Source organism: Arachis hypogaea, chromosome 8 (genome assembly GCF_003086295.3).
Source record: "Arachis hypogaea cultivar Tifrunner chromosome 8, arahy.Tifrunner.gnm2.J5K5, whole genome shotgun sequence".
Lineage (NCBI taxonomy): Eukaryota > Viridiplantae > Streptophyta > Magnoliopsida > Fabales > Fabaceae > Arachis > Arachis hypogaea.
This window is the reverse complement of record NC_092043.1, coordinates 2,803,464-2,818,614: the sequence shown is the minus strand read 5'-3', so window position 1 is coordinate 2,818,614 and position 15,151 is coordinate 2,803,464. Positions and strand designations below refer to the sequence as shown.

General features: G+C 34.9%; 1 protein-coding gene across 1 annotated transcript; it reads left to right on the top strand.

Annotated features, from left to right (window-relative positions):
* The first annotated feature begins 5,868 nt into the window (after positions 1-5,868).
* Positions 5,869-7,103, top strand: LOC112705668 (E3 ubiquitin-protein ligase ATL23). Its single transcript, XM_025756561.3, has one exon. The coding sequence runs from the start codon at positions 6,263-6,265 to the stop codon at positions 6,644-6,646; it is 384 nt and encodes a 127-aa protein (XP_025612346.1). The 5' UTR covers positions 5,869-6,262; the 3' UTR covers positions 6,647-7,103.
* Positions 7,104-15,151: the final 8,048 nt, after the last annotated feature.

The window sequence follows — 15,151 nt, the reverse complement described above, 5'->3', positions numbered from 1 at the left end:
TAAAAAAAATTATTTTTTACAAAAACGAAAGTCTAAAGTATATAATATAATTATCAAAATATAATGGTGAAAGTTATTATTTTTATATAACAATATTAACGTTAACTATTTAATATTTTAATATTATTAAAAAATTAAATAAATTTTTAAAAATAAATTTAGATATGAATATATAAAAAATTAATTTTAAAAAATATAAAAATTTGAGTGGATGATATTAAATTAATTAAATAAAATTATTAATAAAAAATAATTAAATTTAAATCTATTACAAAATTAAAAATAATTATATATAAAAACAGTAAATTACGTGAAAATTTTTATTTTCTTAAACACATATCTCGTATATAAATCATTAAATCTAGTTCTTCAAAATTTTTGGTAAGAGGGAGGGGGGACACCACTACTTACCCACTTCAACCGTCCTGATCTGTGAGCAACAAAGAAAAAATACGTATATCATACTACATCTTATTAAACTAAACGTAACACCGAAGTATAAAGCTTATTGAACCAAATAATGTCTAAATACATAATAGGCCATTAGAGAGGAAGTTCATACTTTATACCTTACAGGATTTTTTATTTTAATAAATAAAATAATTATAATAATTAATGAAATAAATAATTTAAAAATTATTTATCGAAAGAAATAGTTTCTCATATTTAGTTTACACAGTAAACGAAATAAGTTTTTATGTGTTATATTTTTTTAATTTTTATATATATCATTTACAATATAAATGAAATATATGTATTTATAAATAATTAAATATAAATTTTAAAAATAATAAAAAGTATTAATAATTTAAATTAGACTAAACTATTAAAAATAAAATATTTCAAATAGTAGAGCAAATGTACTATTTTAAATAATAGGTATTAACAAGTTTATTTGAATTGCAGATAAGTGTACTATTAAATTGCACACTATTAACACGGTTACCTTTTTTTCTAACTACGTACTATTTAAAAATTTGAAATATAATTTAAATATACGTAATTTATTTAATGACCCAATTAATACCTGTCACTACTCTATTGGCATAGAATATAGAATCTTTTTTACTAAAATTATAGGGCAATTTACGCATCTAAATTGTTTGAGCCCCAATATTTCGCAAATACATTGTTTCCAAATTCAATACGCAAATGCATTGTTTCACTATTTTATGTAAACCGCTACTGGCAGTAACGGTTTATAGGTGTGCATAAACCGCTACTACCTGCCGCAGTTTATGTGTGGGAGTGTGTGAGTGTAAACCGCTGCTGCCAGCACCGGTTTACGTGCGTGTGTGTGTGAGTGTAAACCGCTACTGGCAGTAGCGGTTTACGTGTGATGGGCTGAATGGGGCTGCCTATATAAACCATAGAGGGGCCAAATGTGAAGAGGTAGAGTGTTATTCACAAATGGAGGGGGAGGATAGTTTTGTGGCTCTGGTTCACTACTCTGGAAAAGTTCAAAAGAGCAAAAAGCATGGTGTAAAATTCACAGATAGAGAACCGCTTAGTGTTTTTATCCGATCGTCGAATACGTTGGCGGAGATTAAGCAAAGCATATTACGGAAGCTCGGTACGTGTGGGACGAAGTGGGTAAAAAAATTATTTTACAAGATTTCCATTGATGTTGTCTCAACTTGCGTGAGATATGAGACCTTCGTGATCGGGTCAGATGAAGACTTGCAGGTCTTGTTTCACTGCAGGCGTAGTTTTCCGGAGGTGAGGGTAACTGAGCTGTTTGCGAAGTTGGAAGATGGTGTGGATAGCTCTGGGGCATCGGCACCTAATCCTCAGTCGACCCCAACTGGTGGTGCATCAACATCGATGCCTGTGGTAGCAGTGGCAGTTCCAAATGCGGAGCCCGAACGTATTGGGGCTGTTCATGCATATGTTGGTCCTGTTGTTCCTGATTTTGAATGCGATGTCGGACCTGATCGAGTTGAGAATGCACTGTTTGACGATGATTCAGATGAGGAGCCTGTCGATATTGGTGGGGACAGTCATGATGATATTCCAAGAGGTGGACGTTCAGCCCATGGAGGTTCCGGTTCTGCAACACAGGAGTACCCTCCCCACCTCTCTTCTTTGAACTTGGAAGCCATCGGCCAACAGCAGAATGCTGATGCAACATGCGACTATGCTCCTCTGTAAGTATCTCTGGATGGACCATGGCAAGTACATCAAGCGCGGAGTAGGGCTCCCATACAATCTGAAATTTCAGAATTCATCATACATTACAACAACAAGTATATATCTACACACGACTAGAGAGCAAACAAAAAATGAAACTCTAACTGCTATAAAACTTACATCACGAGCGGTCAATCGATCCAATGCAAGCCGATACCTAGTGACCCTCTGCTCCTTTCCATCGATAGGAGGTAAGTAGGCAGACCACCTAAATTTAAGTCATATGAGACACAAACTTAAAAAAAATCCCAAAAAATTTGTTAAACTTAAAAAAGCATAACCCATACCTGGATGCCAGCGGGAAAGAGAAAACCTCAAACCCGGCCGGCCTCAAAGACGGAAACCGCCAGAATATCCAACTCTATAGCAACTGGAGCGGGCCCGCAAGATTAGTCACATTTCTATTCGCTACCCGACACATGCATCGGTACAACCACGTCCTGCAATGTCACTGTGCATTCTCCGAAAGGCATGTGGAACGTATGCGTCTCAGGACACCACCTCTCAACGAACGCACAAACAAGTGGCTCATCCAACCAGAACCATTGGCTGTTTAGCCTTGCCAAATGGTACAATCCAGCCCTCTCTAAATACGGATGATCCTTTCATGCATGGGCATATTCTGTTGCTGTCTCACACTGTATATACACCTAGTGGGCTGCACAGAACAACAAAGAAAAACAGAGTCCAATTAAATTCTCCTATCCTTAAACAAATTTCCATATCTAACCGTATACGAATACCTTAAACCATCAACAAATTCTCCTATATAGTATTAAAAAAATTCCCTAGTCACGATAGGGAAAATAACAACACACATACTTTACTAAATAACATCCAGAAATTTTAAAATATTGTAAAGTTTTAAAATTTAAAACTTCATATCATACAAATATCCTAAACAAACTATAATAATTCACTAACGTCAACTATCCCTTTCCCTAAACTAAACCAACACCATGTAGCATAACATTCATTGAAGGGATTTGAAATTCAGGTAACTAGGCATATTTATAACTTACCAAGAAAAACTCAAAATACTAAACCAAAATTAGTGAACTAACATCCTAGCATGCGAAGCCTAATTTCAAACTAGAGGGAATAATCTATAAATTCTAATTCGTCTACCTAACCTACCATTTCTCTGACTAACATATGCAAAGCCTAGAAAAAAATAAATGTTAACTAACCTCGTCACCAATAGAACCGGCAATATGCGCAACACCGTTCAGTCGGTACAGGGTCCTGCCTGCCATGATAACTCGCCAGAAGTCGCCGCTGAGAAACCTCGGGCTCGCTCACAACTTGCTCTGACCTCTCTCTAGAATTTTCTCTCTCTAAAAAACTCCACAAACCATCTAAATGCATAATCCGCGGCTACAACCACGGTTTATATAGGCAAAGCATCACACGTAAACCACTACTCGCAGTAGCGGTTTACACTCACACACACGCACGTAAACCGCTGCTGGCAGTAGCGGTTACACTCACACACACACACACGTAAACCGCTACTGCCAGTAGCGGTTTACACTCACACACACGCTGTAAACCGCTGTTGGCAGTAGCGGTTTACACTCACACACTCCCACACATAAACCGCGGCAAGTAGTAGCGGTTTATGCACACCTATAAACCGCTAGCGGTTTACATAAAATAGTGAAACAATGCATTTGCGTATTGAATTTGGAAACAATGTATTTGCGTAATATTGAGGCTCAAACAATTTAGATGCGTAAATTGCCCAAAATTATATTTCAAATTTTTATGTACTCTCATACAACAAATAAAAAAAAGTAAGTGAATATGGAAGAAGCAGAGTAATTATCTAGATCAGTTCCAAAGATTTTAAAAACAGACATTTTAGTCCCCAAGAAAAACCAATATACAAATCAATTCTCAGCATTTCTCTCTATTAGACATAATAGTCCTCCGTCCAAAAATAAAATAAAATAAAATAATTATTATTATTATTATTAATTACACAATAATATTGTACTATATTTTTTTATTTTTTGGACAAAAATAATTATAAATTTATTCATTAAATTCTTATATATATATATATATATATATAGATATATAATAATAATAATAATAATAAAATTATTAGAAATTATTTTACAAGAAATTTAAAGCTAAAACTATTTGATATTTTTGTATTTAATATAATCAAAAGATGTCCTATGTAAAAAAATATATATTTGTATTAAAAAATATGTATTAAAAAAAGATTATATATATATATATATAGTCACTCAATAATAATAATAATAATAATAATAATAATAAAATTATTAGAGATTATTTTACAAAAAATTCAAAGTTAAAACTATTTGATATTTTTGTATTTAATATAATCAAAAGATGTATTATTTTAAAAAATATGTTGCATTAAAAAAATATGTATTTAATATAAATTCAAATTAAAATATTTTTTTAATGCATATTTTTTAATACAAACATATATTTTTTTTATATAGGACATCTTTTGATTATACTACAAGCAAAAATATCAAATAATTTTAATCTTAAATTTTTTGTAAAATAATCTCTAATTATTATTATTATTATTATTATTATTATTATTATTATTATTATTATTATTATTATTATTGATGAGTGACTATATATATATATATATATATAAGAATTTAATGAATAAATTTATTATTATTTTTGTCCAAAAAATACAAAAAATATAGAACAATATTATTGTGTAATTAATAATACTAAATTTATTTTATTTTATTTTTGGACGGAGGACTATTATGTCTAATAGAGAAAAACATTGGGGATTGATTTGTACATTAGTTTTTCTTGGGAACTAAAACGTATATTTTTAAAATTTTTAGGAACTGATCTGTGTAATTACTATGCCAGAAAATGAAATGTGAATTGATTTATCTGCCGGAATAAAATTTTGGAGATTGATCTGTGTATTAATTTTTTTTGGGACTAAAATGTCCGATTCTAAAATCCTTGAAACTAATTTGGGTAAGTACTCTTTTTATATTTATAAATATATATATCTTATTTACCGTGTAAACGAAATAATTTTTCATGTATCTCATTTAGTGTGTAAATATTTATTTCGGTAAATATTTTTTAATTATTTATTTTAGTAATTACTATAATTATTTTATTTATTAAAATAAAAAATCGTATATATATACCAATCTTCATTTAAAAAAAATCATTGTCATCCCTTTTTTATTGGAAAGTGAAGCATTGCTAGACTTTTACTTGTCAAGGACGAAACATGATATAAGCCAGAAGTTGGAAATACAGCTAGATATTGACTGTGATACAGTTTGAGTAAAGATTTTTTTTTGTTGGTATGTAAAAGGTTTGAGAAAAGATTTGCTGATACATCTCAAATGCTAACCATAAACTTTATTGTTATATTTGATAGTAGGGATGGTTATTTTTCATTAGAAGTGAAACAAAAATGTTTTGCAAAATAATGATTTATTTGTACAGTATTTATCTGAATTAATGATAACACAAAATGATACATTTTCCCCTTAAATAATTATAACTAAATAAAGGTATTGCCATTTCAAAAACAAAATAAAATAAAATAGTGAATATCCATCCTGGTCCGAGTCTTGGGTTGGCCTACCATACTCCCGTTTACACGCAGGATGCTAATTAAGTGTGAAGAAGCCAACCCACTCACTCACTCTCGCGTTCACATAAATACATCATCACGCATTAACCCCCCCATTACATTCGCAAACCTCATCACCTTCGCCGAAACAGAACAAAGGCTCACGCAAACACACACACAACCCTCCAAAAACCACCCACCGCGATCTCTGATCTCTCTCTAAGCTAAGCAATTTTTTTATTTCCCCAGTCACACAATTTCCCATACATACCTTGTTGCTTGATAATTTTAAGCGACGATCGATATGGTGAGAGCCTGGCACTGCTTTCCACCATCATCCCCTTGTTGGGTGCTCCTCCGTCAACCGCCACAGCCACATTAATTCCCTGGCTCTGTGATTTTTCTGTTTGGTGCGACCAAACTCAATCGGAGAAGCCAGCAGCGAAGGTGCAGAGGCAAATGCTCGATTCGGTTCTGTTGGCGCTCTTTCTGCCATGCCTTGGCATGAGCGCCATCTTTACAGTCTACATGTGCCTTCTCTGGTACGCCACCACCCGTCACTCGGCTGACAGGCTACCGGTTAAGCCAGTCTCTGAGAAGGGCCTCTCCTCCTCTGACTTGGAAAAGCTACCGAAAATCCCCGGTAAGGAACTGGTCATGGGCTCCGAATGCGCCGTCTGCCTCGATGAGATCGAGAACGAGCAACCGGCTCGCCTGGTTCCTGGTTGCAACCACGGGTTCCATGTTGAATGCGCTGATACCTGGCTCTCCAAGAACCCGCTATGTCCGGTTTGTAGAGCCAAGCTTGACCCTCAGCTTTTCACTCCTCAGAGCCATTGCTGAATCTGGAAACAATGCAATCTTCCCTTCATTTTCTCCGTCTTCCTCCTTCCCAGTAATTACAGGCTTAGCTTGCCATCATTAAAATTAAAATAAATAAATAAAAATGAAGGAACGGAAAGATTAAATTTTAAGAGCGATAGAAGCCGCCATTTACATTATAGCCTTAATTTATTTGTTATTGTGTAGTCACTAGTGTTATGTTAGGGGTCGTTTGTGAGTGACTATGGTAACGTAGCGCCGAAAGCACACTCTTTTCTCTCTTGGGAGGTTGTCGCTATCACTGATCTTGGAGAGGGTTGAACGTGCGGAGGAGGTTGGCGAGGTGGAGATTCATAAACTTTATTAATTACTGGTAGTTTAATTTCTTATTAATTTGTCAATTTATTTATTGTTATTATTATTATTATTATTAATTGGATGTGGTTGATGTGTAATGTGTTCGAGAAGCTTTCCAGAATTTGTTGCCTTTATTATTGTTATTACTGTTTCCTACTTTTTAATTTTTATTCCCCTCCCAACAAAAGAAATTTATTGCATGCAAAAGGGGTGTTTACTCTGGCATAGCATAATTGTCATGAATAGAGGGTGGAAGAGGACAGAGAGCGGGAAATTCACGCAAACACGTAGTCCTTCAGGTTTCGTCGAAGCAAGTGTTTGTTGGGTTGGGCCGTGAACTGAACGATTTCATGTTCTTTTCGTAATGATCACAGAGAAGCTCGCCGTGATTTTGATTGCAGTTTGATCTTATCAAAAGCACAACTAGGTGCCAGCTAGATAAAATTAATATTATTAATTTATACATGTTATACGAGCTGTAGTACAATGGTCCTTTTTCAATTCCTTTAGGTTAAGCGCCGCTGTGAAAAAAGAGCAATTAATTGAGCACTATAAGGATTGGTTTGTGGTGGGGTTTGTTGAAAATGGCTTTATTCATGAAACCAGGACCCAGGCCAGGATCATTGATTGCATGGGATGGCCCTCAAATGGTGAATGGTGGCGCCACGTCACGGATGTGGACAGTTAGCAGCCCGTGGGAAAAGACCAAATAAGGTCCTTAAGTTGCATCGGTGGCAGAAAGTTTGTTGCATAGCATTTGACTTTTGAAGATTGGGAAGGGCAATCTCCATCACACTCATCATAAACTTTTGTAGGTGTCTCATAAGGATCTACACGAGGACGTGAAGGGTACGGGTAGCGTCTGGTTGAAAGCTTTGCATTGAGAGTGCATTACGGAAGAAGATACATGGAACCTTCACCTCATGATATTTTCGGGGAGAGAAGAGGGATAAGGAGAACACATATATAATCAACGAGTTCATATTCCATTTCACGGGTTTCGACCAACGTAACGTAACTTTACCATTTAAATATCTTGAATCACGTTTAAAGGACATAGATACTTTTAATTAAGATAAAAAATATTATGCAAATACAAAAGCTTAATTATTTATATTTTTATACATTTATGATTTATATGTGTTATTTTATAATTTTTTAATATATATTTTGTAATGGTTGATTTTTTTTATGGACATTTAAAATAGTTGACCATAAGATCTTTAAAAAGAAAAAAAAAACAGTTCACCTTGCACTAGGGTGTCCGCGGATCGGATCGGATCGGATATGACCAAAAATTCGATCCGATCCGCATTAAAATTATCGGATCCAATATCCGCAGCTTTTAAGGTTGGATCCAATCCGATATATCCGCAAAACACAAATATTTTTAAAAACTTATTTTTATTAAAAAATATCAATAAAATTCATTTTTTCTATTCTTTTAAATATGTTTACTCTTAAAATAATATTAAACATACTTTTTTTAAATAATAAATTAAAATAATATAACATATATGATAATTATTAATTAAAATAAAACATAAAAAGAATATTTACTTATTTATTTCTTTAATTTTGCGGATACACGGATATGCAGATCGGATATGCGGATACCAACACAAAATCCGCAATCCGATCCGATTAGTGTGCGGATCCGATCCGAAAGCCTTGAGGATCGGATCCATATCCGCAATTTTCGGATCGAATTCGGATAAATACCGTGGATATGCGGATCGGATCCGATCCATGGACACTCCTACCTTGCACACTAGTTTAAAATTTGAAAACAACAGGTTTTTCCCCCGTAAAATCTTGAATTTCACGATTTTCAGTTGAATTAATTACAGTTGTATTATTTTTGTGTTTTGATTTCTTCCGTGTGAATATTGTTTGCTCGGTTGGTACCGAGAAGCATATAGAGTATCTGATACTAGTGGGTGCCCAGTGTTGCACAAGTATACCAGAACAAAAATGTTAGGCATCCAAATAGTTTTACTAACCAAATTGAATCAAGCTGTTGAAAATAAAACCTACTTAGACACTACTCTCTCTCTCTTATTATGTTCATTCTTTTTCTTCTTTTAGTGAATAACGTCCTTCACACAAACTTCGCTCTTCCTTCTCTTTTGATTTTTCGTTTTATTGTGCTATATCTTTTATGCATTTTGTTTAGGAGTGTTTACGGATATTGGATACTTAATTACTCGTCTGAATTCGAATCGAATCAATTAAATTAATTTTGAAACTAACGGATAATCAGGTATAATTCGAACCCAATCAATGATATTATCTGGTAATTGGTTCGGATAATGGTTCTAGAGGAGTGGAACCCGAATTAATCCCTAGACCCGAACCTTTATTAATTAAATTAAAAATAATATTAATTTAAAATATATAAATATGTTTTACTGATTCTAACCCAATAACCTTAACTTAAACACATTGAAGCGGCAATCACCCATGGTATGAACCTAGCAGAGCTTTTTCACCACCTCACCGTTACTCATCCAACCAAATCAGTGGCAGCTTTCTCACAGCTTTCTCTTTGTCGGCATCTCCGTCAGTGTCGTCTCTGTCAGCATCATCTCTATCAGCGTCGTCTTTTTTAGCATCATCGTCTCCGTGACCTTCAACATCGTCTTCTCTAGTAGTAGCAGGGTTGTCTTCTCCGTTAGCGTCATCTTCTCCGGCAGTGTCTTCGTCTTCCATCAGCGTCGTCTCCACTAGCGTGCTTTGTCCAACATGCGTCAATGTTTGTGGTGTCATCTACTCGTCAACAACATCGTCACCTCCGTCTGTGGTTATAACACTTCGAATTTTTGAAAAAATAAATAAAAAGTTATTCATAATTTATTATATTTATTGATAATTTTACTTAAAAAATTATTTTTTTAAAAGTAATTAAATTAAATTTTATGATATTTTAAATTTAAAATTTATTAAAATTTTTAAATAATTTTTATTATAGTGAAATAGTTCGAGAAAGATAAAAGAATTATTATTATTATTATTATTATTATTATTATTATTATTATTATTATTATTATTATATAACTACTTAATAAACTTTCTATTATTATCATTACTATATTATATTGTTATTTATTTTTCTTTCCTTTGGCCGAAGCCTTAAAAGGAGCTACAATCAAAAGTATAAAAGTATATTATATTGTTATTATATTGTTATTTATATATCTCAATTTTTTTAGATTCATAATTTCAATAAAAAATTTAATCTGATAAAAGCATGCATTGTATTTTTTTTCTATCCGTTGGTATTTTTTTATCCGGTAGAAGTTGATGTTGACGTAGTTCTTTTTTCTCTTGACTTTGACCAACTGAAGTTCTAAGAGGCACGTACAGACGATTTCTAACGTTTTTCTCTTTAGCAGCTCAGTCAGAAAATTTCTCCAAAATTTTCGTTGATTCTTATTTCATACGGAGGTAGAAATTTTATTTTAAAATTAACAATTTTTAATTTATGAATGTCCAACAGTATAGTAAATAATTGCAAATATGTTAGTAATTATAATATTATTGAGATTAGATTTCTTTACTATATATGAATGATTGGCTGTGATTTTGGTTGATTTTGATAATTAATTTGATTAATTCTAAATTGAGTACTGATTTGGATTGAGATAAGTTAAGGAATGATAGAAGTGAAGGAGTCGTGAGGGTGGTGAAGTCTATTTTTAAATGGAGGTTCTGTCCAAATTCTTGTAAAGAATATACGAAAAAGTGATTTTATTTTGGAAACCTAATTTATGAGCTTATTTTGAGAAATAACTCTATGTTAGAAAAAGATTTTGTTTACATATTTACTTATATTGAGAAAAGGATTTTGTATTCAAAGTTTGAGTTATAAATTTATACTAAGGAGTGACTTGGGTTTGATTTAATAGCAAAAGAACTCAAAGGGAGTTGAATTTTATTAAAATGAAAAGTGGCTTGGCTTCAAAGAAAATGTTTTAATTACTGAAAAATTATTTGACATTTGGAAAGGTTGAGAAATGGATTGGTTAGAACCCTTGAAGGATGGCAAAGCCTGGATTTTAGAGAAAATGCTGTCGAAATTTTTATAAAACTTCGAGGCTTTGTTTAAATCGTTATTCAAAAGAAAATTTGATTTAAGACTCATACTACTTGGATTTCAATTTATCAAGAAAAGCACTATGTCTTAAGTTTAACCTATTGAAAAAAGATTCTTGTTTTAAGCTATAATTTGAGTTCAGTTTATTAAGAAAATAGTTTTTATTAAATGTTAAGAGGTTTGACTACCTAGAAACTAATCGATTTAAGGTTATGATAGACAAATAAATATGTGGTGATGTGAAGGTTTGATTGATTATTTGATGATGCAGAGGTATGTGTAATTAAGCGGTGAAACAGAGATATGTTTAATAATATAGGTGATACAGAGGTGTGCGTATGTAATTGGTGATGTGGAGGCATAATAAAGAGAAAGAAAATGAGAAGTCATATCAAAGAGATAACTGGAAATGTTTCGAGGGTTACCTGAAACTATAGGTCGATCTCGGACGAGATCTTCTGTGCTGGTCGGAGCCGACGTGTCCGGCAGGTGTGTAGCAGCCGGAGCTGGTGTGTCCGACTTGTGGAACTGAGAATGCTGCTGATCCCTTGTCACCGAAGGGTGGGGGGTACCTGCAAGGAACTCCGATGCTTAAGTTAGCAAGGGTATTAAACAGGTATTGAGTAGAATCAGAGTATAAGTTATACCTGGGTGCTCCAGTGTATTTATAATGGTGAGATGTGACATTCTTTAGATAAGATAAGTTAGTTATCTTATCTTATCTTTTGTCGAGGTCGGCTTATCTTCTATGGAACCGGCCTTATCTCTATAGGCTTGGGCTGCCCTTGGATCGGGATCGTATTCCTTGAGTTGGGCCCTTCTTTGGGCTTTCCTGTCGATTTGGACCGAGTTCTTTGCGAAGAAGTCGGTCCGCTTGACCTAAAGAGGTCGGTCACCTTGTCTGTAGAACATCCCGGGTCGGACAGCTCGACCCAGGGTATGAACAGTGCCCCTACTTGAGCTCGGTCTTTTTGTTGAGGTGGAGTCCTGGACTTCGGTCCTTCTCTAGTGAAGCCGAACTCAAGGATTTTGTCGATTCCTTTGTAGAAGCTTTTGAATGTAGAATGTTTTTCCTCTAAAAGTGCACGCTTTTGTATCGTTTGTATCGGCGCTTTGGGAATGTGCGAGGGTTTAATGCCTTCATTAATTTTAACATTAATTGCCCCGTTTCTATAGGCTTGGGCTGCCCTTGGATCGGGATCGTATTCCTTGAGTTGGGCCCTTCTTTGGGCTTTCCTGTCGATTTGGACCGAGTTCTTTGCGAAGAAGTCGGTCCGCTTGACCTAAAGATGTCGGTCGCCTTGTCTGTAGAATATCCCGGGTCGGACAGCTCGACCCAGGGTATGAACAGTGCCCCTACTTGAGCTCGGTCTTTTTGTTGAGGTCGAGTCCTGGACTTCGGTCCTTCTCTAGTGAAGCCGAACTCAAGGATTTTGTCGATTCCTTTGTAGAAGCTTTTGAATGTAGAATGTTTTTCCTCTAAAAGTGCACGCTTTTGTATCGTTTGTATCGGCACTTTGGGAATGTGCGAGGGTTTAATGCCTTCATTAATTTTAACATTAATTGCCCCGTTTCCCTTAGGCTCTTTATTCTGATTTTGAAAACCCAGAAATGGTTTCTCTCCTTCGCCCTTTTCGTAACTTCTTTTCTCCACTCTCTTCGCTCTCTGTTTTTCGTTTGCGCTTCTGCTTTCTTGTGTTGTGGCTTTCGTTTGGCGATTTTCTGGGCAGCTTTCATTTCTGCGACTCCATTTTTCTTTCTCGAAGCTTCTTTCGTTTTCAGGTTAGTCCCATTTCTTTGTTTTTGTTTTTGTGATGAGGTTTTGATTTTGATCCTCCTTTTAGAGAAAGTTTGGATCTTTCTGTTTCCATTGTGCCCTAGATTTGTTGAAATATGCGTTCTGGGAGTTTCTCCATCTTCTGCATGATCCTTTTTGCTTTTGCTTGATGCTTTTAGGGCTTTGCATGTTCTTTGTTGTTTCTGTTCTGATACTGCTGTCCGCATCTGTTCCTCGTTTTATTTGAAGGTTGCTTTTGTCTGATTCTGAAAAAGGTTGCATCTTTAATGGTCTCTGCTTGGCGTGTTTGATGTTTTAGGGATGGTTTTTGCTGGTTTAGACTGTAAGGTAATGTTTTTGATGACTTTTTGTGTTTTGCTTTGATGGAAAAATGCTTGCTGTTTGAAGCCTTCTTTTCTTGTTTTGAGAGGTGTTGGGATGCGAGAAGTAGATTTTTCCTAGGAACCTTGCTTTATTATTGCCTCCAAAGGATGCCCTAGGACTTTGGTCTGAGTCTTGGGGTTTTTCTTTTCTGTGTGTTTGCTTGTGTCGTATTGAGTTGTTTTCTCCTTTGTCCGAGATGTTTTTAGTAACCCCATCTTCTTTTCTTACTTGTAGGATTAGTTGGCCTCATGTCTTCTCGAAATAACATTGTAGAGATGTCTTCTAGAGTTCTCGAGGGGATGTCCGATTGGCTGGACTCCCTTGTTTTGTTGTGTGTTTCTGTTGTGGATGCTGAATTTTGCACAGAGCTGAGGAAGCGCCATAGGATTTGTGGTAACAGTGCTCGTGAGGAGGATCATGAGTTTGTTGCTCCTGATTCTGATGAAAGAGTTTGTTTTCCGACTTCCATCGAGAGGGAGCGTCCCTTCTTCTATGCTATGAATACTTCTTTAGTCAGTTGAACGTTACTTTTCCTTTTACTGCTTTCGAGACCGACCTGTTGTGGTCGTGTAATATTGCCCCATCCCAGCTTCACCCAAATTCCTGGGGTTTTATTAAAATTTTTCAGCTTCTCTGCCGAGAATTAGATGTAACACCCTCTCAGACTCTTTTCCTTTATTTGTTTGTTTCCGCCAAGCCTGGCGGTTCTTCAAAAAAGAAAGCTTCCTGGGTTTCTTTCAGGTCCGCTGACGTTGGAATTTTTGCTAGTAAAGAATTTTATAAAAATAGTTGCGTTGTAGATATAGATTCTAAACCAACATAAATCCCTTCGTGCAAATGTTTTGGTTGTCACAAGTAACAAACCCCTTAAAATTGATAACCGAGTATTTAAACCTCGGGTCGTCTTCTCAAGGAATTGCAGGGAGGTATGTTCTTATTATTGATTATGAAAAAGTGTGTTTTGGGGTTGAGAATGAGGAATAAATACGTCAAATAATTTAAATGGCAATTAAAATAAATAAATACTGTAAAGCAAACCCTTTGGCAAGGTATGAGAAATTGGAAGTCTAGACTTAGTTATTCTTGTCAATAATAATGAAAGTTGAATCTTAATTCCACTTAGTTGACCTTTGCTAAAGCAAAGGAAAGTCAAAGGACTAATTAATTTGACCTTCGAATCCTATTTATTTCCTAAGAAAAGGTTGAGATTATTGAAGTTCAGTTCAATTAGCAAAGATAACAGTTATCAATTATGTTGAGCTAAGATAACTCCTGAGTTACTGATTTTTTAACCAAGACCAAAAAGGGAAAAGTAAATCAATTCTATTGGAATGAAAATGTCTTCAGATTGGGAATAATCAATGGCATAAATAAAAGAAGGCAATATTAAACTGAAATACCTCAAATAACATTAAATAAGAAAATCATCATGAATGTGGCATAAGCCAAATAGGCAACATAACTAATATAAGTATTAAAGTATCTGAGAATAAGAGATAAATATAAAGTAAAAGAACATTGAACCTCGGATCGAGAGTCACTCCTAAAACTAAGAGAACTCCTAAATTCTAATCCTAAAGAGAGAGGAGAGAACCTCTCTCCGCACTAAATCTAAATCATGGAAAGTGACTAAAAACTCTCCCCTTGAATGGAATGTATTCCCTCACTTCATAACCTCTGGTCTATGCCTTCTGGACTTGGATTTGGGCCAAAAAGGGCTTCAGAATTCGCTATGAGCGTTTTCTGCAATTTCTGGTGCGTGGCCTCTGTCACGCGTCCGCGTGGGTCACGCTGTCGCGTGAATTGGAGTTTTCCTTATCGCGCGGTCGCGTCAGTCATGCGGCCACGTCATAGGTGTTCTTCTTTAGGTGCGCGGTCGCATCAGTCATGCGGCCGCGTCGCTGCTTCTTTG

Coding starts and splice junctions, on each gene's coding strand:
- LOC112705668 (XM_025756561.3), top strand. CDS start 6,263: ATGCTCGATTCGGTTCTGTTGGCGCTCTTTCTGCCATGCCTTGGCATG.